Source organism: Psammomys obesus, unplaced genomic scaffold (assembly GCF_907164565.1).
Source record: "Psammomys obesus unplaced genomic scaffold, mPsaObe1.curated_primary_1811, whole genome shotgun sequence".
NCBI classification, from domain to species: Eukaryota; Metazoa; Chordata; class Mammalia; order Rodentia; family Muridae; genus Psammomys; species Psammomys obesus.
Genome location: NW_026593286.1, coordinates 13,491,380 through 13,518,212, shown reverse-complemented (window position 1 = coordinate 13,518,212; position 26,833 = coordinate 13,491,380). Strand labels below are relative to the sequence as shown.

Below are 26,833 nucleotides of genomic sequence, written 5' to 3'. Positions count from 1 at the left end.
CTGGTCTGGAAGCCCACTTAATGATATTCATGCTTTCCCTGAGTAATTCTGGCCCTGTCTGCAGCAAACTTAAAGCATTTTTTCAAAGCTCACATAATTTAATCTACAGAATCATTTTCTTATTTTGTTAAGGACTACAGATGTTGATGCTTGTGTTGGGAGGAAACAGGGAGAGGGGTGGGGAATCTACTTTTATGACCATCTTCTTAGAGACAACTTTTTTTTTTTTTCAGTCTTCACAATGAAACAGAAGTTTCCCTGGGTACCACTGGAATCCATTTGGATTCTGAACTTCAGATGGGAAGTAGTATGAATGCTTGGCTTTTGAAACATCATCTTACTATGTGTAAGGCTGTCCTCAGACACAGTCCTTCTGCCTCAGCTACCCACCTAATTCCATGAGTTTTAACAGAAAAAAAAAATTGAAAGATCATCTAAATCTATTGAGCACACAGTCTCAGAAAACAAAAATTTGGTAAATGTGAAATGTATTTAAATCTCCTGCTTACTTTCACTAATCCATTCATTTTCTGGGCTTATTGTAGGGATTGAGAGGAAAAATATCCATATACTAAACACAGTCACATAAATATGAGTTGTGTAATTATAATAATACAACTGTGATTCCCAAATCGTCTGCAAGGTGATTTAATTTTACTTTTCAGTTTAAACATATACATCTTAGATTAATCACATTTTATGAATATAACTAACAGGGGGCTGAGGAGACAGGTATGTAGGTAAAGTATACAGAGCTTGCTGAACGAAGGAGGATCCCCAGCATTCACATAAAAGCCAAGCATGGGGTGTGTATTGATAACCCCAACACTGCAGGTGCAGGACAGAGACCGGTAGATCCAGGAGCTTGCTGGTCTCAAGCTTCAAGTTTAGTGAGAGGCTGTGTCTGAAAGACTGAGATAGAGGAAGACACGGGATATTGATCTCTGGCCTGTACATGCTTATTCATGGGCAACTCACATGTGTACATGTTTCTCTCTCTTCCTCTCTCTCTTACACAAACCTCCTCAGCCATACTGGTAGGAGGCCTGCAGAAAAAGACTCCATCTGAGTTCTGTATGTAGGCCACTTAAAACTTTGCCATACTTAAAACTTTGAACATACAAGATAGTTAATCATTATGCTGTTCTTGCTCCTTGAAAACCAAGGATAAAGTTGGCTGCTTCTTGGGGAAACAGGTAGTTGTTGTGTGTGTGAAAATCTCTAATAGCCCACAAGATACACCATGCCAAGGGTGTTTCTTTGCCACCCCAGAACTTCATCGAAACCCCGTAAGACTTATCATCCATTTTTCCATGTGCCTACTTGCATTTATATGTAAATCCATTTTAAAATATGCACATAGAAGCTAAATATATTCCCACAGCATCTTGGTTTTCTCATTAGGCTGTAATTATGTTTAAACATTGCATAGTTTATTTAGTCGGTGGCCTTTCATGCATATTTACAGCTTTCAGGGTTTTGTTGTTGCTTGGGTGTTTGCTTCTTTGAAAGAGATGAGCTTCTGTGTGTTTTCATTTTCGCATGTGTTGGATGACGCGTAGGACCGAAGACCTCAGTCAGGTTTGCTTTGTGTGTACTTTCTACACGACAGGGAATAAAATATTGGTCCCGGATTTTGGACCATTCCTTGGTGGGACAATGGTGTCAGGTATTTGGTAATTTTCTCATCAGATGTGACATCTTCATCCCTCAGCCCCTGATGGCCTCCTCTGTGATACAAATGGCTCTAATGCGTTAAGATAGACCTTGGGCTATTTAGGGACTGATCTCTGTTCTCGGGTACTGTCTTTGCTCCCATCTGACCTATTGGTGTAGTAAGTTTGTCAGTAAGTAAAATGGGGATGCAGTAAAAAGCCAACAGTGTTTAAAGGGTTGGTTCAGCTCCTCTATACCAGCTCCAACTGGCAAGACAGGTCTACGTGTCAGATTCTGTATCTGTGAAATCGGGCAATGTGAACATTACAATAATATCTATAGAAAACCCTCTGGAAAAAAAAAATCCCTACACGAGAGTAAGCTGTTGTCTGTCAAGGGCTTTGAAGTGATTTTTCTGCTGTGCATTCTCATCTATGTGTTATTAATTGTACCTTTGGTGTTTCTCTTCAAAATTTCAGCAGCAGCTGAGCTTGATCAAATGGAGACTTGGGAACAATAAGCATCATAACTGAATTAGCCCATTTTCTTTTTCTCACCTGTCATTTGTGCTTTGGCATTATGTCCTTTTTTTTTTTTTGTAGAACTTGGGTATGTACAGCCTAGCTTTCTGTTTTCTCCTGTGCTGTTAGGTGGTTGCTGCATTTCCTTGCTTTGATCCTTCTAGCTTGAATATAGTTTTTATGGGTTTGAAACATTTGTTTCTTCCCATGGCTCCCACACACAAACCCACACACTCATACAGACCCCCACCATACACGTAGTTAAAGGGTCTGTTTTTGTCTTTTTAATTATTGTTATTAATAAAATTAAATCCAGAAGTCTGAATGGACATTCACCACTTGAGAACTTTTTCCTAGAGGATGGTAGGCCTTTAGAATGTTCCAAAGAACTGCTTTTAATTCATTCCCTGAAGCAGAGTAAGAGCCCACAGAGCAGTGTGTATTCCAGGAGGGATACAAACAAAACAAAACTGAACCCTGAGTCCACAGGACCACCAGCTGAGGAAGCCTGGGAAATGCTGGACTTGCAGACTCCGCGGCTGTAGCATGACCATAAAGAAGCCCCCACCCTGTGGCTGAGGAGATGGATTTCTCAGTGGGTGGATGCTATGTGGTCCGAGTGCTCACCTCCTCACTGCTCTGTGGAACTGAGGTCTAGGAGAGGGCTTAAATGGGACTGAGGCAATGATTATTAATAATCCCAATGGCTTGCTTCTAGTGACATCAGGATTGGCAGGCATCGTCAATGGCAACATCGTCAGCTTTGGAACTGGGGAATTCAAGGATGTGTAGAAGAGGCCCGTTCTGTCTCTGGTTTCTTTCTTCCTGTATTATAAGCGGCGGGTGTAAATGAGCGAGTGTGGATGTATGCATGCTAGGCTATGCATGTGGAGGGCAGAGGACAACTTCCAAGGGTCGATTCTCTCCTTTCATCTTATGAAGAAAGGGATAGCTGCTTGTGAGCTTCCAGCCAGTTCTCCCCTCTTCACCGCTCACCTCACTGTAAGACAGTTAGGTCTACAGAAGTGTACCACCACTGGCTAAGAACGTGGGCTTTAGGATCAAATCCAGGTCTTCAGGTTTGCATAGCATGCAGAGCCGTCTCCCCTCCCCTTACCCCTACCCTCCTCTCTCTGTATGTTTATGTGTATGTGTGTATATATATATATATACACATGTATGTATGTGTCTATATAAATATACAGTGTATATATATATATATATATATACAGTTGTGCATATATAGGTATACTGCTGTATATATTTATACTACTGTATATATACATATAGTTATTGTGTGTACATGTATACACACGCACTATATATATATCCCAAAATATCATCTCCTTAATGGTCAGAGTACATGATCTACTTCAGTGAAAAAAGTCTTTTTGAAATCCATCATGTACACAATGAATATGATTGTGACCTGTTCAAGTGTGTGGTTCAGTATATCTATGAAGCCAGTCACCATTATGTATCTCTGGAGCATTTTCATCAGTTCCAGAAGAATGCCCCATGGTGCCCCTATCCCTAGCACTAAAAAAGCTAACCTCTTTCTTTTTTCTTGCGATGGACATTATACGCTCGTGAGAAGGCTTTCAAGAAAACAGACAATGAGAACATCGATACAAATTTCTGTGTTGTTCTCTTGAGCATAAGCCTTTGAGAAGCCTATGTCAGTAATCTAAGGAGAATGAGCCTGACTTGCATGCATTAAGAAGTGGAAGTTAGGGCAAAGAGTGAGAATGCAGAATTGAGGCCTCTGAAAGGGCAGGACCTCCCCCCCCACAAGGCAGATTGGGCAGACCAATGGATGACACGTCCAGACAGGTGGACAGAAGGATGGGCAGAGCAGCAATTGAATATACCAGGAACCCAGCTGAGCTGTGGCCCTTGGGAGTCGTCTTAGTTAGGGGTCTCATTGCTGTGAAGAGACACCATGACCACAGCAGCTCTTATAAAGGAATACATTTCATGGGGGCTGGCTTACAGTGTCAGAGGTTTAGTGCATGGTCATCATGGCGGCATGCAGGCAGATATGGTGCTGGAGAGGTAGCTGTGAGTTCTACATCTGCATGTGCAGGCGGCAGGAAGTGACTGCCACACTGGGAATGGCTTGAGCATCTGAGAGCTCAAAGCAGGCCCCCAGTGCTCACCCCCTCCAACAAGGCCACACCTACTCCAGCAAGGCTATACCTTCTAATGATGCCACTCCCTATGGACCTATGGGTGTCATTTTTTTTTTCAAACCACCACAGAAGTGTTGGGAGTTCTGTACCTGTTAGTCCTTGGTGCCAGGTGACAGTTGAGTGGGGCGTTACCCTCCTAAGTGTAGATGTTCACCTGTTTATGGAATCAGGTAAGGGCATTAACCCTTTCTTTAGTCTTGTGTGTCCAATAAGTTCTTGGACAAGGTTTCTATGACATGATTTTAATATGTCCATGTGCCCCCAGCTCTCTCCCCCAAAATAGTCACTTATCAATCTGTGCTGCGTGGTTGGCACCAGACAGGTGGCGGTGCTTGTACCTAGGCACTTAGTCACCAACCCTCATAACTGAAATCAAAAGCTGCTTGTACACTGGAGTCTCTTGGGGCAACGGACAGCCTAAAAAGCCAGTCCTTTCCACAATATGGAGTAACTTAGAGCAAGACACAACCTGATGACAGTAATAAAATGCTTGTCACACACACAGGGACCTGAGTGTAGTCCTCAGCACCCACATAAAAACTGGGTGTGGCGTAGCCCTGGCACCTGGGGCTGGGAAGATACAAGGAGAGCCTGGGACCTAGATGGCCAGCCAGTGTAGGGGAACATGGTGAGCTCCAGATTTAGTGAGTGATCCTGTGTCAAAAGACCAAATGAGAGCGATTGAGGAAAACACCTGATGCTGACCTCTGGCCTCCACAGGTGCACACACATTTCTCCCTCCCGGGTACACATAATGTGTATACTGCATACACAAAAAGAGACAGCCAGCAAGCAAGGAGAAAGAAATAGAAAAAGGAAGAAAAGGAAAGAAGGTTAATACCCACTGTCAAACCTAACCCTACAAAGCCCCTGGCCGTCTCAAAGCACCAGGCAGTGAAACCTAGCTAGTTTGCTGATGTCATTAGTGATCCGAAATTGCTTCCTGAGTTGAGTTGCCTCCTCCTGGATTTTTGCTTTTACGGCCAGACCTTTAGGGCCTTATCCCGAAAGAACAGGATGGATGGCGACAGTTAATTGTTTCCCTGTAGGTAGGAGGGCCTTCAACAAAAGAGAGCGAAGTCCTTTATTCATGGTGAGCCCTGCTGAGTTAATCATTAGATTCTTTAACTGAGACATAAATGAAGAAATGGTTGTCTTCTGATTTTAAATAGACTTTTTTTTTTTTTTAAAAAAAAAGATCAGTTTTAGGTTGACAATAAGACTGCGCAGAAATTACAGAGTTGTCTGTCATATGCCCTCTGACCCTACTGACAACATTCCACACCATAGTGACACCTTTCATATAACCAGTGACCCCACACTGACACATCCTGGTCACCCAAAGTTAATAGCTGACATTAAGCTTCGCTCTCAGTGGTTTATTTTCCTTGGCTTATGACCAGTACACAGTGACACATATTTATCATCACAGTATCAAGAGTGGTTCCACTGCCCTAAAAAGATTCTGTGCTCTGCCCACCCATCTTTCCATCTTTCTACCCCCAGGAACCACTGATCTTTCCATGGTCCTCACAGCTTGGCTTTTTCCTTATATGTCATATATTGATGGAACCACCTGTGTTGCCTTTTCAGCTTGGCTTTTACTTAGTAATATGTTTCTAAGGTTCCTCCATGCCTTTCAGGGTTGAAGTTCTGAATAATATTCCATTCTTGGCATATATGACAATGTATGAATGTATGTATATGTGTGTATACATATATATATAATTTTCCAACTCAGTTGAACAAATACCAAGTATGATTCCAAGACTATAGTAAGAATACGTTTAAAATGTAACTAATAAGAAAAATAAAATTAAAAAAAAAGAATATGTTTAACTTTTTAAAAAACTTTTTCAAATTGTTTTCCAAAGTGATTGTACTGTTTTACTTTCCCAACAATGACGAATGGGTGTTTCTTTAACTCCACATCCTCACAGTGTGTGGTATTGTCAGGCTTTTGGGGTTTAGCCACTCTAATATATACACAGCTATTTCTCACTTCTGATTTAATGTATAAGTGACATATGATGCAGACCCGTCTTTTTTTTTTTTTTTCTTCCCCTCAATTCTGTCAGACCTACGACTTCCATTTGTTTTATTCAATTCTGGGAACCAAAGCCAGAGCATGTGACAGACAACCTCTCTACCATGGACCCAGAGCCCCTGCATTCTATCTTTGTAAAGCATAATGCTTTGTATTATACCAATAAAAAGCAGTGAAGCCAAGCATCCTTTTCTCTGTCTGAGTTCACTTGCTCTGTGAAAACGAAGACCTTGTCTGTATTGTTTTGCATATTATTCCCAAACCAGCATTGTGCCTTTTTCTTAGTAATTCACCAAATGCTTATTGAATATAATGAGTTGAATGGTGGTCCCCCAAAACACATGTTCAAATCCTAAACCCCAGAATACGTAAGTATTATCTTTTATGGAAGAGGGTTCTGATGGACATAAGTGGAGAATCTTGGGATGTTCACCTAAGACCCATCAGTTGGGCCAATCCAACTGTTGTCCTTAGAAGGACGGAAGAGAAAGGCAGGATGAAACACACCGAAGAGGAGGAGGGTCATATTCCATCATTTTCTTCTGTCTTACTAGCACAATTTCTCCCTAGTTGTCATTCTCCCAACAGATATGAATCTACACAATATTTTTACATTATTAAAAATAAACTGCAACACAAATCTTCAAAATCTCCCTTCACTGTTGGCCTGCATCTGGTATCTCTCACCTGGATTCTGCAGTATTTTTTTGATTGCTCAGAATCTCATCACCAGCCAGCCCCAACCAGACATCTGTTCCTTACATTTCAGAAAAACTGGAAACTACTTTTGAGACATAATTTACAGATGTTACAATCAACTACCTCATTAAGACAGAATTGACATAATATGCAATTTACTCCTTTAAGGAATGGAATCAAATCATCTTAATGTATTCATGATGTTTGCACATATTTAAAATGTCCAGTTTGGCACACTGTGGCCTGTCCTAGCATCACAACCACAATCAGGATATCTGCCAGGCATGGAGAATGGTTCAGTGCCTAAAAATGAGTACTGCTCTTGCAGAGAATCCAAGTTCAGTTCCCAAACACCCCTGTTGGGCAGCTCAGAACCTCCTGTAACTCCAGCTCCAGATCATGCACCCTCTTCTGGACTCCATGGACACCTGCGGTCATATCACACACACACACACACACACACACACACACACACACACACACACTCCTCAAAGTAAAATACAAATCTCAAAAACAAATGCCACCAGGCACCCACCCCCTCCAAAAAAAATTCACGTGTGACTTTCCCCCTTCCTAGCAAGTAAGAATCCTATTTCTCTCACTATGAGGTAGCTCATATTTTAAAGAATTTTATATAAATAGAAGCATTTAGCCATGCCATTTGCTTTTTCTATTGCTTCCTTCTGCAACTTTATTCTGAGCTCTGTCTCCATTTAAATATATGTCAACAGCTCAGGTTTCTGTCGTCTCATAGAAGCATTCAATTGTATGATGACACCACATTTTACTCACCTTCTGATGGAAGTTGAGCTCTTTCCAGGTTGGGACCGGTAAAAAAACAGCAGAGGAAAGAAGAAGAAGAAGAAGAAGAAGAAGAAGAAGAAGAAGAAGAAGAAGAAGAAGAAGAAGAAGAAGAAGAAGAAGAAGAAGAAGAAGGAGAAGAAGAAGAAGAAGAAACCTGCAGTGAACATTCATATGCAAACTTTGGTGTGGCATACAGTCTCCTTTGGTGTGTCTAGGAGTGTCTAGGATGGCGTGCCTTGGTCACATGATTGGAGTACTCTTAACATCTTTAGAAACTGCCAGACTTTTCTAAAGTGGTTGCACCGCTGAATTTTCTCACAGTCCCATTTGTCGTCGAGGTTCTGTGCAGGTGTGACTCATTTGTTCAACTCCAGTGTTCTAGCCTCCTAGTAGCTCCCACTATGCTCCCCAGTGTCACTTATCCACGCCTCAGGTTATGCTGTACTTGCAACTGGAACACCTCTTTACCTTCATTCTTCTTAATACTCAGCCCCAGGGTCTTTGGACCCAAAAGTCATCCTCTGTTTGAGTCAGTTTGTGTTACTGTAGCAAAAATACCTGAAATAAACAACTGAAACAGAAGAAAGGCGACTGTGGCTTGGGCCTTGTGCTGGGTGAGGCAGCATATGCTGGCAGAAGAAACTGCTCACCTCGTGGTGGCCAGGAAGCCAAGAGAAAGGAAAAACAACCTAAAGACCTGCCTAAAGTTAACAGCATCCCAATAGGATGCAAACTAGAGCATTCAACATCTTCCTACATTTGGTAAACTGTATGCAGTCCTTCTCCCTACTCAAAGCCAAAGAACTGGCACAAGGTTGGCACAGCATAGCTTGGCTGTCTTGAGCAGCAATAGCTTCATACTGGGAGTGAGCCCTTTACCTGTATCTTGAAGCTGTTAGGTCTGTGTTTTCTTGCATCAAGAGAGCTGCTACTGTAGCCATTTTTATTTGGATTTTTTAAACCAGAAACAATGTGTAGGTACGGCAATGTTTTTAAGTGAAGTGGACAATTGTCCTAATTCTAAACATCCTTTGAGCATGGAAGGGGAAATAAAAAATGAGGTTAAAGGGACTTGTAAACTTCAGAAAAGTTAAATTCGGTTCAAGTGAGCGTTACCCAATCTCTCTTGATGTTCTGATTTTAAGGCTTCCGGTCTCTGAGAGGTTTTAGTACCTTGAATGAACTAGAATTTGTCATTTATGCCTGTGATATTTTATTTACATTGGTGCTGAGGAAGGGGCAGAGCTGGGGTGTTTTTAAGCAGCTTCTGAGAAATTCTTAGTTGGTAGTGTTTGCCACCTCCCCAGATAATTGCTGGATGTGGTTTTACATGTTCCCAGGAGGGAGGCGAGGACATAAAAAGAATGGGTCTCCAGGAGAGTCAGGCCGGTAATAAGGGATGGTAAAGAGCCTGTGTTTCAAAGTCGGCTGGAAATCACAGTGATGGTTTTCAGTGATGGCCCCTGAGGCTTCACAGCCTGGGGATTTGGCCCGCTGTGCACCATAGCCTCTGCTGGGCTTCCCTCAGGCACAGTGCCTCCTGGGGGGGGATACAGCACCAAATTAACCTTCCACTTGAAATGTGGAAAGAGAGCCCCAGCAGGTGGAAATTTCTGGCAATCAGCTAGCTAATCTAAATGATATTGAAATAGTCCTTCCTAAGAGTTCCTTTCTAAAGCAAGATGGCTCGTGTCTACCCTAAGCTAACTGAAGCCCTGAGCACGGGGACACTGTTGCCATAGTTAAGATGAGAAGGCTCAAGACTAAAGCTACTGACACTCTGTCCTGTGCAGGACAGTCTTCTGCCAGAAAGGAGTCCTGAGTTACTACACTGACAAGGAACAAGAAAGGGAGGGAGGAAAGAAAGAAGAAATGAAGGGAAGGAGAGGGGGAGAAAAGAAAGGAAAGGGAAGGAGAAGAGAGGAGAGGAGAAGAGAATAGAGAAGGGGAGGAGAGGAGAGGGGAGGGGAGGAGAAGGGAGGGGGAAAAGGGGAGAATAGAGGAGAGAAGAACAGAGAAGGGGAGGGGAGGGAGGGGAGGGAGGGGAGGGATGGGGAGGACGGCATGGAGAGGATGGGACAGTCTCTGCCTCCCCAGGCCATGAGTTGAGTTGCAAAGGTGGGTGCTTTTATCTCCTCCTTCATAGATCATGGGATGAGCATATAAAGCTCTTGGACAAAGCAAGTGAGTTTGTGTTTGACAGCCCCATTCATTCATTTTTGGAGACCATGAACAGCAAATCCTGGTTTCTAGCTTCTACTTAGGAAAAAGATTGAGTGGGGCCAGATAAATGGCTCAGCGGTTAAGTACAATTGCTGCTCTTGCAGAGGACCAAGGTTTGGTTCCCAGCACCTACAGGACAGGTCACAGCCATCAGTAACTCTAGTTCTAGGGAATCTGATGCCCTTTTCTGAACTTTGCAATCATAGTACACATATGTGCAAGGAAAACACTCATATACCTAAAATAAATAAGTGCAAAATAATGTTTTTAAAAGGTGAAGGAAATTTCTTTATTAAATGGCCTCATGGGGAAAAATTTTTTGAACAAATCCCAGGTTGTCTTGTCATTGTTGTCAGCTTCAAAATGCTGACACTATTTATTTTATAGCTTTCTAAATGCGATTAAATTATATCTGGCATCTTCCCTACATTTACCAGGAGCGACAACAGCATCTGAGAAAAACATGCTTATTAGCTAAATGGCCTATGAAAACAGTCACTTTCATGGTTAAATCTCAAAACCATCTGATTTTGTAACTGTTCAGAAGACAGTTACAGTGAGACCATTTAAGGGTTACATGATTGCCTGACTTGAGTGTGAGGCTCACTTTGGTGCAAACCTCTCCTGGGCTGGAGGTAGCCTTTGACAGTAGTTTAAAGCATGGCCCCTGAAGACCCACTACTTGGCTGACAATGGCACCTGACACATATCCGCAAACCTCTGAAGTGTTTGTTAAGTATATGATTAAGAGGCTGGGGAGATGACTCCATTGATAAAGTGTTTGTCGTACAAGTATAAAGACCTGAGTCTACCCTCCAAGATATTTCCAGTGGGAATCAGGGCAGAGGGGCTCCACGCAACAGATAAAAGATTTTTGGGGGGTCGGTGGGATTTCCTGACAGAGTTTCTCTGTGTAGCCTTTTCTGTCCTAGAACTCACTCTGTAGACCAGGCTGGCCTCAAACTCACAGCGTTCTGCCTGTCTCTGCCTCCTGGAATGCTGGAAGTAAAGGTATTTGTCACCACACCAGCTGATATGAAATATTTAAAGATTCAATTATTATCCTTTTTAAGTTATACTTACCCCAGACCTTTGGTTTTACAGTTGGTGATGTACATCGGCCAGGTAGCCAAGGACATCCTCAAGTGGCCTCGACCCTCATCACCTCCAGTGGTGAAACTTGAAAAGAGAGTGGTTGCAGAATACGGAATGCCATCCACCCATGCCATGGCGGCCACCGCCATTTCCTTCACCCTCCTCATCTCTACCATGGACAGGTACCAGGTAAGGCCAGGGTGGAGGCCCATTCGTATTCCTCTCATGCTCACATTAGATTGTAGAATGAGGAAGCAGAGAGGGGAGCAATTCAGAATCTCTCTTAAAGCTGCTTTGAGGGACATTAAGATGTATGAGGTAAAAAAATGAAGGGAATCTGAAACCTACAGGGGGAGGTGTTGATAAATTCTTCATAAAGTGACCGGCTGACTTGGCACCCAAATCAGAGGCGCCTTTCAGCGAGGAAGGGCCCAAGAAAGGAGAGCAGAATGTGGTTTGTCTGATGTCATCCTCTCCCCTAGCAAGTGTTTACTTGAGCTGATGCCTAGACTGAATCTCCACTCTCTGGGCTTGCAACAGACACAAGGGGTTTGCAATCCTCCTAAATGATCCTCCAGGGCAAAGATGATCCCATCAAATCCCTCTGCCAGACTCGCCTGGCCTGGGGCAGAAGAGAGTCGGGTACCCCAAATTACCTTCCAAGGATGGTTAGGGACCCGCGACTTGAAATGATGCCTCTTTTCTTTTAGAATCATATAAATGACAGGAGATTAATAAATGTTGAAAATAGAAGAATTACATTTAATATCTATGTAGATGATAATTATAGTAAGACCTTGTCAAAGTTATGTCATTGCTGCAAGGCAGCTTTTTTTTTCTTGATATTTGAGACACGTCACTTTGACTTAGTGTTTAATTACATAAACGTTACTATCTAGCTATTGGGAGTTTCAGACGTCTTGAATCTGGTGGTCCTATAGCTAAATGGCATCAGTGGATCACCCCGCTCTTTGCCCCAGATATCCCCAGCCGTTCCGTATTCCAGGTTAGGTAGGTGCTTCATTCAGCCAGCGTGCTAGGAAAAAGTCAGGACTGCGTCAGATCTCAGCTCTACCTCTTCAGTCTTCTTCCTGACCACATGGATAGATCTGTTTCCTCACTGGGACAAGGACATTCATAAGAAATGTATCCAAGTAGCTGTAACCACTGTGCTGTCACTTGTTGGAAAACCATGCTCAGGACCCAGAAGTATCTGAGGTCCCTTAGGACTGTCTCAGTTCATGCCAGCTTCTGAGCTGGGTTTCACCTATGCTCCACTGCCCAACAGGACACAGTGGGCCAGGGCCCAGCCATGAATACAGGGTGTTCTCAGTATCCAGACAGGTCTGTGAATGTAATTTAGGAAAAAGACCACTAAGGACAGACATCACAGTGGCAGGAGTGTGGCAGGGGCAGGTCTTCACATCCTGATGGATGGGAGGCGTAGGGGAGACTTCACCTTTAAGGGCATGACTGAAGGTCTTTGACCCACGGGAGTGCACCTCCTAAGTTTACATCACTAAGCCTTACATCAAATAGTGACAGGCTACAATGACCAAACGTTTGCCTGTTGGGACATTTTATCTTAAAACCAAAATGCACTCTCATTTTCCATATCGAATATCGTTGGAACCCACTATGAGGAGAGGCTGGCTGTAGGAAGAGAGCAATAACAATTTAAACACTCACTTTAAAAATATTCCCGTTCCCTTTGCTTACACAAGTACGATCATCCATTTTTTCTGACATGGTGCCCAGGCCGCCATCTTGCCTAGAAGTCTTTTAAAGCTATCCAATTAAGATGTTCTTTTTGGCTCATAAGATGCGGTGCCCCGCTAAGGCCTGAGATGAACTGTGATTTCTTTCCTCTTTACCTTTTCATTACACTCAGCTACTTAGGTTCATTTACTCATAAATGGCTTTAGATGTAGATTTGCTTGTTTATTTGTGCATTGAAGCTAATATCTGACTGCGTGAAATTATAATACCTTCTGATGCAAATCCAAGGCTAGGTCAATCAAAAAGTCTCTAAACAGAAACTGGCAGTTGTGGTACCCAACACCTGTAACCCCAGCACTCAGGAAACTGAGAGAGTAGTAGGATCAAACGTTTAAGGCAAACCTGGGCTACATGGTAAGATCTTGTCTTGAAAAAAAAAATTTAAGGAGAATCTTTTCAAGCAAGTGTTACTGGACTCAGTGTTACCTGGGAAAGAACAGAAAGTGATGGATTCTGGTTCTGCCTGAGTCACTGGCTGTGCGACTTTGTGTACATCTCTCTAGCTTCTGCTCTGAGGGTCAAATGTGATGACTGACAGGACAGCATCCTATTTAAAGCATCCTATTTAAAGTTCAAGATGGCCATGACTTACTGTCATGGTTGAAGGCGCCATCATTTACAAAACAGGGCCGATTATGGAACCCATGTTTTAGGGTTACATGAAGACCTAGTGTCTGGGTGAATCAGTGCTGTGTGTGGGAGAGGCTGGCTTATCTGTTCATCTTGCTACAGGACAGCACATTATTATTCAAAGCAAGTATATTATGTGTCTACATACTGGTTAGAGCAGAGCATGTGTTCCTTGTGTGATTCAGACTTAGCCAGACTCCTCCAGCCACTCTTCCCTGCACACAACTGCTCTGACATCCTTATGCCCATTCTTCCTGTCTATGCCCATGTCTACATGTTCAATGACTTTCCTCAGTTGGTCGTCGGTGGCCTTGGTCCTTCCAGGATGTTTCGAACAATGTCTGGGTCCCCATGAAACATCACTATACCCAGGTTTACCCAGATATTTGGATAACAAAAATGGGGCTGATGACCTTCTTTGTTTATAAGATAAGGAATGCTGATAAAGGAAACAAAGCTTTGAAAAGCTCCGGTCCTGCACCTGCCCATGGCCAGTTTGACCAGTCCCTGAGGCTACTCAAGATGACTTGTCTCTGCTAAACTCACGCGAGCTGTGTTAGATGGGAACACAGAACACCCCTGTACACTCGTCTAAGTACTATTTGCAATGTGGCATCGATGCATGTGTGTGCGGTGCACCTCTCCCTGTGGTCCTACTCTGGGTCCCCTGAGGAAGTCCTTTGTAGAGCAGCAGGCTCCACCAGAACCCTGCTGAGCTTCCCTCCTAGGCATTTTCTTCTTACCTGTCCTCATTTTTAATGTTTTCAGATGATTAGATCGCTAGTCTAGGGAATATAAGATTCAGACTAGCAATTACGTACAATGAATCCCATTCCCAACTGTTTCATCAAATCAAATAAGTCTGACCAGACTCAGTGGTACAAGCCTGGATTCTCGGCTACTATGGAAGATGAGACAAGAAAATCACAAGTTCAATCCCCACCACCAGTAACTTAGAGTCTGCCTTAAGATGAAAATTCAAATAAAAAGCACCTACTGATAGAATGCCTACCTAGCTCTAAATCCAATCCCTAGTAACACACACACACGGAGAGAGAGGGTGCAGAGAGGGAGACAGAGAGGGAGAGGAGGAGAGAGAAAGAGAGAGTGAGCAAGAGAAAGAGTGAGAGAGAGGATGAGAGAGAGAGAAGCAGTCATCTGAACATCACCTAATGTCCTTATTTTCCTCTGCAGTACCCTTTCGCTCTAGGCCTGACGATGGCTGTGGTGTTCTCTACATTGGTGTGCCTCAGCAGACTCTACACGGGGATGCACACAGTCCTGGTAAGGCTGTGGGGGTAGGCCTCACGACTGAACAGCAGTTGGTCTGAGTGTCCATATGGCTCCTTAAGCTGCTTGCTTAGGCGTGGTTCATGTGTGTGCACCTATAATCCCAGCCACTTCGGAATCTGCGCCAGGAGGATTACAAGGTTTATGCAGCAGAAGAAGGCTATCTCAAAGTAAAAAGTCAAAGAGGGCTGCAGCATGTGGTATCCAGTAGGGCTTGTTAAATGGGGCAATGTGGGAACGAAGAAATGCCATACTCTGAAGAGACGACAGACATCAATATAGAAGAGCTGGGATCAGATGAGCCATGGTCACTGTGATGGAAAATCCCTACTACACTGGGCACATTTATCACGTACCCCACAAAGAGGATGAATTAGTCTCAGTGAGAAGTTTCTGTAGGGGAACAGTTTCATGGAGGGGTTGTTCTAGTTGCTTGCCTTGCACATACTGTCAACATCAGAGGAAGGCTCTACCAATCCCCAGATCCTCTGGGAAAGGATTTGCTGTATCCATGCGTCTAAGGCAATGGGGTCCTTGACTTGGCCATAGCCATGTTAACAACATACATTCATTCAGGGCTTCATTGGCCCCTGTGTGTATTTACTCAGGATTTCTTCTTCTTCCTACAAGAGTTTTATCTCAGTGACAGAGCCCTTGACTTCCATGTTCAAAGCTCTTGGTTCAGTTCCTCCTGACTTCGTCTCACTCTCTATGGTTTTTTCCTATGTTCCCTCCCTACTGGGTGCTTGTTCTACCTCTTGACATATGGTTGATTTTATTTAATTCAAGCAGAAAGCTCTTAGATTAAAGGTATGTGCTAGGGCTGAGCCACACCACAACAAGAAATGGGTTTTTCTAGTAAACAACACAATCTTGAGGTTCACAGTGTGATCAAATATCCTACAACATGACCTGCAATTATAGCTTTTTATACTTTTCAAGGTTACACATGGTGATGGAATCAGAGAATGGCATATGCATTTAGAATTTGGCCCATCCTTCTACTGCATTATAAAATTTCCCTCTCCGGGGATGCCACAGTCAGTATGGGAAAAAGTCCTTGAGTATCCAGGGCCTAAAGCAGCATCCAGCCAGGGAGCTGTGGAGCGTGGAGCTGGTCATGGTTTGCCATGATGACACCATGTCTCATTCCACTCTGTACAAGAAAGATGTCTTTAAAAAGAAACGGACCTTTAATTATTATATCAGTACCAACTGTGAAACTGCAAGAGATGTTAGCAAAAGGCCTTTTCAGGGAAGGATGTCTTCCCAGGCCTTTTCAAGTCTTGCCCTGGTGCCAGGAGTGAACAACAGTGGAAGGATGGGTTACCATGGGAGAACGAAAAGGAGAAGCCAAATGAGAGCAACTGGAAGCCTGGGCGTGACAGGTAAGGCATGAAATCAAGAGGCTCTAAGGCTGGGATCAGTTGGTGAAATGCTTACCTAGCATGCACAAAGCCCTTGGTTCCATAACCAGCACTGAGTAAAACCTGGCATGATGGTATACAGCTCTAATCCCAACACTTGGAAGGTGGAGGCAGACAAATCAAAGGTTAAAGGGAATTTTCATTTACATACAAGTTTGAGGCCATCATAGGCTACAAGAGATCATTTTAGTGCAGTACTTTAAGGTTAAAAACCAATGCAACAAGTTCCATAGTAAATTAAATGTGTAAACAAAGACATCCGTCATTGATTTTATAGGTGTTCCTCCCCTGCTGTGGGCCGCAGGAAGTTCACTGTTTGAGTGAAAGGGGCCCCAGAGTCAGTGTGGTTCCACCTACCAAGGCACCATCCTAGCGCCCCTACCCCAGTACAGGCTGCATCTGCTGGCTTCTGAGATGGAGGGGAGGGGAGCAGAGCATTCTCAATTCGCCACACCACTTCTCCACATGACAAAGACGTTCTCTGCAAACCCCTTCCTAGACCTCAGTGTGGAACTACACAGGACTCTCCTGGGTGTTTTGGCATTTCTTTTTATCTAGTGCTACTTTTTAATTTCCATAGGTTTGCATTTTGGAAAAAAAAAAATCGATCTCAGGTTAAAATTAAAACCAAAGAAACACAGGAATGTGGAGCTCCAGACATGGAGAGAGAAAACATGCAAATCCACTTCAGTGAAACACAGTTCCTTTTTTTTCTCTTTTCTTTTTAAGTGGCTTTTGGAGATGGAGAGGCAGATATTTTCGGGAAGATTGATTGGGCCTCTCATTTAGATGCAAGGAATAAACTGCAGCCATTCTTTGGGAAAGATCTCCCCAGAAGAGAATAGAGTGAGGGATCAAGGCAACTCCTCTCCCTCCCTGGTCTTGTTCCACTGCTGGGGCCCACTGTGTTCTGCCTCATCTTGCAACCTGACACTGGCTCAGGCCCAGAGTGCATCAGGCTGCAGGACCAGATCCTGGCTCTGGGCACCATGAGTCATGATATCCTAGCAGCAAAGAGAATGGCTGTTTGCAGAGTGGGATGGTGGTAAATTACAGGTTACTGCAGCTCTTTGTTCAGCGGCAACTCAATAATTTCTTCTTTTTTTTTTTAAATTTTTCTTTTTAGTTACATTTTGTTAACTCTGTGTCCCAGCAACTCAGTAATTTCTGATGGGTGTCAGACTTGGAACAAGATCGAGGCATAGCTTGATCTCTAGGAACAAACCCACCCACTCTCCTGGGTCTCCAGGTCACGGAAGGAGGGAGAAGTGTGTGCTGGTGATAACTGGCACAAATGCTATCATTTGCAAGGCAAAGCTGGCCTGAGCCACCGGAAATAATACGGTCTCTTCCCAGGACCCCTCAAAACAATCCATGGGCAGCAACACCCAGGGGCCAGTATCTCCACCCTTGCTACCTGTTCAGGTCCCACAGAAATCTTTTATCTTTTCAATTCACTTACCAGTTTCATACAAATGTATAATAAATTTTAGTTGTTTTTAGCTCGGTTCCCTTATCTCACACTCTCTGACTAAAACCCTTCCTCCCTCTCACTTTTATGTCTTCTTTTTCATGTGAGGTGTGCCTTAATTTAATTAAAGCAGCTTGTCCTCGGCGAAAAGTTATTTACCGGAGCACCTGGACAACTTATCAGTGGCTACCCCACTGAAGAAAATGACTCCTGTTCCACCAGCAACCATTAATAGCCAGCACTACCTCAGGAGGCATGGGGCCATGTGGGCCCCTCAATAATCCCATGGAAATCTTAAAATACCTCTAAATCATCTGTATACCCATATGCCCATATATATGTGTGTGTATGTATGTATATGTGTGTCCATATATTATATACATAATATATATAAATATATTCACACCATAGTAGCATTAGTCATAATACCAAAAGAAAAACAAAAGTGGAAGCAACCTTTGTCCACCAGTGAATGAATAGATAAACAAAATGTAGTGTGTACCTACAGTACAATATTACTCAGCCTCAAATAAGCAGGAAATTATGATTTGTGCTACAACATAAACACCAAAGGTATCATAGTAAGTGAAATAAGCCAGTAACACAGAAGGACAAATATTGTAGGATTCCATTTGCCTGAAGAACTTCAGGCAGTCATTTTAACAGATAGAAAGTTGACTATAGTTGTTGCTGGGGTTGGGGGTAGGAGAGAATAGAAATTTTTTCTTGGGGATGGAAGATTGATTTTTGCTCTCGTAAGAGGTCTGGAGGTGTATGCTGGGGATGGTTGTACTGCAGCATTATACTTGACAACACTTCAAACTGGTGAAGATTGTGAAAGGTATATGATGCCTGTCTGTAGAAATATCAAATTAGAAGTCCTACCCAGGGGCTGGGAAGATGGATTGATGGGTAAAAATGCTTGTCACACAAGCATGATGACCTGAGAAACCCTAGGACCCATGAAAAGCCTGGTGTAGCGATCCCAGAACTCCTATGCAGAGATGGGACAGAGATGGAGACTCTCTGGAAGCCCACAGGCCGTGTAGCCTGGTGTAGGTAGAAAAGAAAGAGAGAGACTCAGTTTCAAACAAGCTGGTAGGCAAGGACTGATGCCTAGGTTGTTCTCTGACCTGCCCATATGTATCGAGTTACACGTAGGTGCACCCCCACTCACACATATATACACGTGTGTGTATATGTGTGTGTGTGTGTCATGTTCAGGGAATGGGTCCTGAGATATGCAAGTAGTTCTCTGATTGATTTTCGTTCATAGCCGAGAGCCATTGACTGGCTCAACAATGATCATAGCAGGTGTGGGGTGGACACAGACCTGAACAGGGTCAGTTGTGAGGTGGAGATAGCTGTGATGCTCTGGAAACATGAACGCATCACTGAGGCGGCTCCTGCTTTCTATTAACGGTCCCTGGTACCTAAAGAAGAGTGAGTTCTCCTGCAGGACCTCCTCCTTTTCTGGGGCAAGCCACAGTTGAACTCGTGGACAGGCCCACATAAAGCATGGAGAGCTGTAAACCTGCTTAGCTATGGCATTAGCCTTGCCAAACCAGCTCTGGCCCTGTCTCAGGACCTCCCTATTGCTAATATACTCATCAAAAAAAAAAAAAAAGTGGGCTCTCTCCTCCCACACCTCTGACATCCAAGCAGTCACTGTGATGAGTCAATTCTGACTCCTAACTTTGTGCCCACACCACTGAGAGGTATTATCTCTGACTACCTGTTCCACGAACAGAGAACTGGCTCTCGGATGGCGGGTGTGCGTGATGACACAACTCTGCCTGAGTGGGGCAGCTAGATGGTGCCTTTAGGGGCCTTAGGAGATGTCAGCACTATTATACCACATAAAATACAGAGTCACCGCTGACATCCTTGCCTGGCTGACGGTACCGCACACAGGGCTGTCTTGCCTCTGGGTTCACCATGCAAGACAAAAACCGATCAGTCAAGGTTGGCTCACCATTCAAGATGAAGCAACAAATCAAGGTTCCATTTTTATTTATTTAATTCCTTTGCTCTTTAATTTTGTGTTCTCTTGGTTTGAAGGATAAACCAGTTGTAGCCAATTGGAGGCAAGGCAGGAAGGAGAGGAGAGGAGAGGAGAAAGGAGGAGAGACGAAAGGAGATATCTCAAAGTGACTGGAATAGTAAGTCCATAGACAACTAGTCCACTCAACTGAACATAAAAGACCAGATGGCAGGTGGCTGTGCGGAAGGTAGCTTCTTTACCATGTCACTGTCCATGTATCCTCTCCCAACAGCTCTCGAATCAAAACTTGGACATATGTAGGTGAGACTTTGGTGGGACCTGACACCCCTTTGGTTGTGGAATGGGGTTCAAACGCACAGGTAGAATCCTGTGCGTCATCCCTGTGGGCTACAGAAGAGTGACCCGGGACGGAGACTGAAATGAACCCAGTGAGGTCAATCACCAGCTGGTCACCCTCTGTCTGGTCAGGAATGCAAACAGCAGATACCTGTTCAACTTTAAACCTCAAGGAAAATGCATTGGCTTTTGTAACCACAAGGAAAAAGAGGCACCAGTAGCCACTGGGAGAGAAAGGTCTGACATCTGGACCTTCCAAATGCCCCCCCTCCCCCGCCAACTCATCTCTGCACGGTGACTTCATGCTCTCTGGCTGTTCTTTAACCGAAACCAGAGCCTGGGAACTCTGGGCTTAGATTGTTTCACTTCCTCTCCTGAAAGGATGCCCAGTGATGAAAGAGAGTTTCAGGAAACATCTTATTGGACAGTGACTCTCTCTGCTACATCACCAGGCAGAGGGCTATCTGTGATTAGGCCAGATGGCCCAGGAGCCAGCCTGTTGAGGCAGAGCTAGGACTGGCAATAGAGGCGAGGTTAGAATCACCATGTCAAAGCAGGGCAGTTCTCTCAAGCAAAGCACCCTTAGTTATCAGAAGAGGGCAAAGTCCGTGTGGTGTTTTCCTGTTCTGTCAAAGGCTCAGAAAATGGACACAGCACCATGTCTGAGCTTGTATGGAAGGTTGGCCACTCTATATTATCTACAATGCCCTGAATGACACAACGCCACAGTTTTTAAACCACCAAGTGACAAAGCAACCAACATCCCAATGTAGTAGCAGTAAAATTAGCCCAATGTTTTTGCTGGTCAATCAGCAAAGAAGAGAACTGTGAACAAATGGCAAACAGTCCCTTATTTTGACTCGAACTAGCCGAAAAGCTGCTGTTTTTTATTGTCCCGAAATTGTTTGATCTGTGGGTAGTTATGGAGATATTAGGTTTTATTTGCTTACTTCTCCCAAGTAAAGTTTTAGTTTTGGTTGGAGTTGGAGGATGTTGAAAAGGATTGTCAAATATTAAATTATCTGCAGACCATAGGGATCTGTGTTCTGGCTCTGCTTGACAGCATTCTGGGTGTGGCTTTCACGTTGTTTGAAACCACTTATAAAAAAAAAAGAAAGAAAGAATTTACTTTAAAGTACCTCATTTAATACATGGAAAGACCCAATTACAAAATAAATCACATCCTTCTCAGCCCAACTTTCCGTAATGCCACTAGATAAGTCTGTTTGTGAGGTAAAAAAGGACTTTGGTTGCACCTCAGAGCCTCTGTCACCATGTTATTCGGTCTGTTGTTTCTCTTTATTCTTTTGTAAAAATAGAGAATTATTTCTGGTTTCAAAAGCAGTACGTGTTCATGGCACTTCAATCTCTGTTGTTTGTGATGTTTTGGATTTTTTTTTTCCTTTCGTTTAGACCAAAAAAAAAAAAAAATTATTCAGTAACCAGAAGACTTCCAGACAGCCATTGTTGGGGATGATGGGAAGGCAAATTGAAAGAGTTCTGCATCAGAGGAACAAAAGTTAGGGCTTAGCACAATTTCCGGCAGGAACTGTCCGTGGTGTGCAATCCTCACAGCCAACATAGACAAACTAATTTTTTGTTGTTGTTGTTGCTTTTTCAATACTGTTCCAAAAGCCACAACTGTGGCACCATTTGCTGTTTGGTACATGTGGGATGAGCAGGCCCCTGGAAGTCCTTGACCCTAGGAGGAAGCTGGGCAAGAGCCCTATGTAGAAGGCTGGTGGTGGGACTCCCCGGCCTCGTGGCTGGAAGGCAGCTGGACTCCAGTTAGAGCTGCTCAAAGGATGCTCAGACAAACCCCCAAGGTAACTATTGGGAAGCATGTAGTTGGTGGCCATTAGAAAGCCACAGGTTCCTGTGACCTTCTTAGGCCCTGTATTACATGTAGGTCATACTGAAAATGTCTTCAGTTTCCCCAAATAAAATGTAAAAAAGTCATGTTCAGGGACAGAGCATCGATTGGGATCTAGCATTTCTGCCTGGAGTGTCTGATAGTTAGGTGAGTCCTAGTTACTGGGAAAAGAATCAAGAAGACGGGACTGGCTGAACTTTTCACAGAAAAAGGCTTTCGTGTGTGTGTGTGTGTGTGTGTGTGTTTTCTTTTAGTGGGCATGCCCTTTTGGATTTCTCCTAACAAGGAGAATGTGTAACGTGACCCAGATACACTGGAGCATGGAGCCTCTCTTAAGCCCGTGTGCCTCTCCAATAGAAGCAGCATAGTCCTTGAATTATGTAAAGTTAACTTTTAAAAACTTGGTTTAGCTTTTCCTTTGTTGACCTAGTTAAAATAAAGAAGACTCACCTCTTCAGCTCTTGGGGAAAACATACAGACCAATGTTTGCTGTGGCACGGCAAGCACACATGTGCTCGGGCACACACACCACACACCTGAATCTGCACTAAGTCATTGTCTGTTGGTCCCATTGGACGGATAAAAGGATCAGCTTCTTTAACTAACTCCTGAGACCTGAAAAATAAGCCCTGTCTCTAAACCACATCAGATCTAAAAGCAAACTCTCCTCTTTGTTTTCTGAGGCAGTGGCTCTCCACCCTCCTGTCTCAACCCGAGCCCTGAAAGTGCTGGGATTACAGGCTTCGGCCATCTCACCCAACTTGAGGACCAATGTCGGTGCAGAATCCACCGTCTCAGAGGTCAGACACTCCTCAGGGGAGTCTCAAATGGCTTGAGGCTTTTTAAAAAAGATTCCTCTGTATTATTATGTGGTAGGGAGGAAGTATGTACCTGTGAAGGGTGCCAAAGTCAATGGATCCCTGGAGCTGGAGTTAGAGGTGGTTGGGAGTCACCCAACATGGGTGCTGGGGACCAAACTTGAGTCCTGTGAAAGAGGATTATAGGCTCTGAACTGCTAAGTGACCTCCCCAGTCCCAGTGTGGGGTGTGTGTGTGTGTGTGTGTGTGTGTGTGTGTGTGTGTGTTTGCAACATGTATGCAGATGGCCCCCAGAGGCCAGAAGAGGCTCTTCTATGTCCGAGAGCTAAAGTTACAGGTGGTTCTGAGTCACCCAACATGACTCCTGGAAACCCAACTTGGGTCTTTGGAAGAGTAGCAAGTACTCTCTCCAGCCCCTAAAATGTTAAAAATGAGAAGTCCAGTGCCATGAAGGCAGAAACATAATACGTCAAGAGTGAGGCCCTGGCCGGGCACAGTGGCACATGTCTTTAATCCCAGCACTCCAGACGCAGAGGCAGGCAGACCCCTGTGAATTAGAGATCAGCCAGGGCTAGACAGTGAGACCCTCACTCAAGGAAAAAAAAGAAGTGAGACCCTTTTGTCTGCCTCATCAGGAAGCTACCCATGTTCCTCATGACACTTCAAAAGCCACGTGGAAAATGGATTCATGTAAAGATCTACTAAGCACAGGCTAGCTTACCAGTTAGCAAGAACAGTCACCCAAAGAAGAAATTTAAATATTCGGTGAATATTGTAGCTTCGTTTGTGTTTTCAGGGATGTTTAAAACATAGTAAAAGACAGGGCTAGAGAGATAGCTCAGCAGTTAGGAGCCACTGACGATTTGAGTTCATACTGTCTCTACTTCTTGTTGGAAGAAAATGCAAACTGTGGTGTGTGTGCTTGGATATAGTCAATCTGTCTGACCCGTTAGGTTGTGAGTCCTTTGAGGATAACAATCTAATTTTCCTTACTTCCCCATGCCGTCACCTCCCACCCTTGTTCCCAGCCGGATTCCTGGCAGTGGCCCCTGTAAATGTTCCCTGGATTGTCACCAGTGGTAACAAATTACCATCTGTTAATCTATTTTGCTCTTCTTTTATTTGTTTTTGTTAATCTTATTTCTTTGCAATGGGTCTGAGTCCGCCATATCAAAGACTACTTTTTTCAGCGTTATTTTGTTTTGCTGTTAGAATAATCCCTATCTAACAAAAATATAAAATAGAAGGTGTCATACAGTAGCAAATACTGTGTCAGCATGGATGCTTATAGCTAAATCTCTAAGAGTAGAGGTTTTCCGGCTTAGTGACCTTGGAGTGATGGATAGGGAATTATCTCCAACCTATACATCAGCATCATGAGCATTTTGGCTGGGAGACCAGGTCTCTCTTTCTCTCTCTCTCTCTCTTCCTCTCCCTTTCTCCCCTCCTCCCCCCGGGTGTGTATGTACACAGAGGTCAGGAAAGGGCATCAGATATTCATCTCTATTGATCTCTAACTGTTCCCTTAAAGACCCAGTCCTGACTGTACCTGGAGCTGGGCAGAGCAAGCCCACAGTGATCCTCCTGTGTCCACCTCCCCAGTGCTAGAGCTGTAGGCACACATGGCCATGCTTAGCTTTTGACATGGGTGCTGGGATCTGAGCTCAGGTTCTTATGCTAAGGCAGCAAGCACTTTACCCATTGAGACAGCTCCCCAAAACCAGTTCTTAGGAGGGAAGGACACCTCACAGGAAGTCCTCAGGGCATGCCAGGCACATCTCATTTAATCAATGGATGACAAAGCAGCTGGGAGTGGAGAAGGAAGTTCTGTGTTCCCTCATGGACTTGGATGTCCTGACTACAGCCCCTGCTACCTGGTCCTTGCATGACTATGTAAGCAATAGCTAGTTATTAAAGAGAAGATTAATGCTGCATGTGATGGATAAGAAACATGGAGTCTAATCCTAGAATCCTCATTTGTGTGGCTCAAACAAGAAAAAAAAGCTTACAAAATATTTTCATGGATGTGTCACATAAGGAGCCCAAATTATATTCGTGCAGCTCAGGGGACTTCTAGCAAAGAACGCGCACTTTGCTGCATGTAAACACAACTGGCATCAGAACGCAGCATCACCCCCACCCCAGAAATCCCTTGCAGCTTCCACTCTGCATCTCCATTGTCCACTTGTTTAAGGTCACATAATTGGGAACATCTCAGATGCTCCCTGATGCATTGGCATCCTTCCCTCTCCCTTAAATCTGTGAAATTATACTTTATGTTCATCATAAAGTATTATATTTCATGTTATATATTATTATTATTATATTACTTATTATATATGTTATAATATTATATATTATATATACTAATTACACACACACACACATATATAAAATTAGTGGTGGTACCTTTGAGACCCAGTCTTGCTACACTATATACTACCCAGCCTGGCTTCAAACTCCCTCAGCCTCCCTGAATGACTGAAACTGCAGGCATGTGCTACCACTGTTCTGTAAGTGTTGATGGCAGGTGCTGAAGGCCTGCCAGCCCTCTTCCTTGCTCTTCTTGGCTCTTTGTATTTCCGTATTAATTTTGCACTCAGAACAGCGTTATCATTTTCTCCACTGCTGGGCCCTTACTTTGATTAAATTGTGTGTTTGTGTATCATTTTGAGAGAACTGGCATCTTGCAATGCTGGCCATCCCTGCCCATGGATGTACTCAGACCTTTGCATTTTCTCAGGGATGTTGTAGTTTTCTGGGGAGGGATGTTACCTAGCATATATCACATAGCATAGCAGATGTGTTTATAAGCGTTTATGTGTTTGCATCTTCTAAGCACTGTTCTAAGCCAGCAGTTCTCAATCTGTGGGTTGTGATGACCCTTTCACAGGTCGAGTATCAGATATACTGCCTATCAGACATTTACATTACAGTTCGTAACAGTAGCAAAACACAGTTATGAAGTAGCAATGAAATACAGTATGGTTGGGGGTCACCACAAATGAAGGACTATGTTGATGGGTCTCAGTATTAGGAAGGTTGAGAACCACTGTTGTAACTGCTTTACATGTATTAGCTACCTCATAGGATAGTTCACAGCAACTTTGTGAGGGAGGCCTTATTTTTTTTCTCCCTTTTTCCAAATGATGAAAACTTAAGGAAAGCAATCAGAGCTCTTACACCTTCTTGACACTCTGCAAAGCAAAGCAAGGTGCCAGGAGTCTCTCATGGTTAGGAGAGCTAGCTGCACAGTACTCTCTTGGGGAACTTAGCTTTTGAGTACAGACCCAGCATCCAGGGCACAAGCCAACACAGCCCAAGAGCATGGACAGAGGACAACAGGAGATTTCCTCTTCCTCCAGGTGGGAACAGGCCTGACACCAGAGCCACCAAGAACTCCCAGAGTCCCCTTTTACCTCTGTGTGCCCAAGTATCACTGTCTCCGAACCTCGCTTCCCAAGATGATCTTTCCCATCCATTCTGAAGCTTTTCTTTTCACGTGTGTGTTTCACAAAAGAAAGCGGGAGACCTTTCTTTCGTGACTCTGTGATGGCCTCTGTAATCTAGCAAGTCAAGGTGGACTTGGTCACTCGCCAGTAAGACCCGTGCCCCTCAGCATCGCCCGAGGGTTTGTTAGAAATGCAACGTTAGGTCCCACCTGGACCTGCGTCCCTGGAAGGCCCCTACAAGAGCTTCTCTGTGGGTGCAGTTTGGAGAGCAGTCACACACACACACACACACACACACACACAGAAAAGGCAGTGGAGATGCCGATTCCACACAACCTGCATGGACCTGTAGGACACTCACACCGCACGGAACAGGACTGCTCTGCTCTCTGGTTACTCAGAGGCCCTGCTGCCCACCCGGGCTCCGGAAAGGTCATTTAAGGGTTTGACACTGTCTTTTGTGTCTCCCGGTGGAGAGTCCTTCTCCCGTCCCTGCCATTTTCGTGAGTGCCTCA

At 44.0% G+C, this 26,833-nt stretch overlaps 1 protein-coding gene across 1 annotated transcript in view; it reads left to right on the top strand.

Moving 5' to 3' along the window:
- Sgpp2 (sphingosine-1-phosphate phosphatase 2) overlaps positions 1-26,833 on the top strand; it is a 113,580-nt gene that overhangs the window by 74,856 nt on the left and 11,891 nt on the right. The window contains exons 3-4 of the mRNA XM_055616966.1: positions 11,247-11,426; positions 14,841-14,930. Of these exons, the coding sequence (XP_055472941.1) occupies positions 11,247-11,426; positions 14,841-14,930 (270 nt within the window). The remainder of the gene's footprint in view (positions 1-11,246; positions 11,427-14,840; positions 14,931-26,833) is intronic.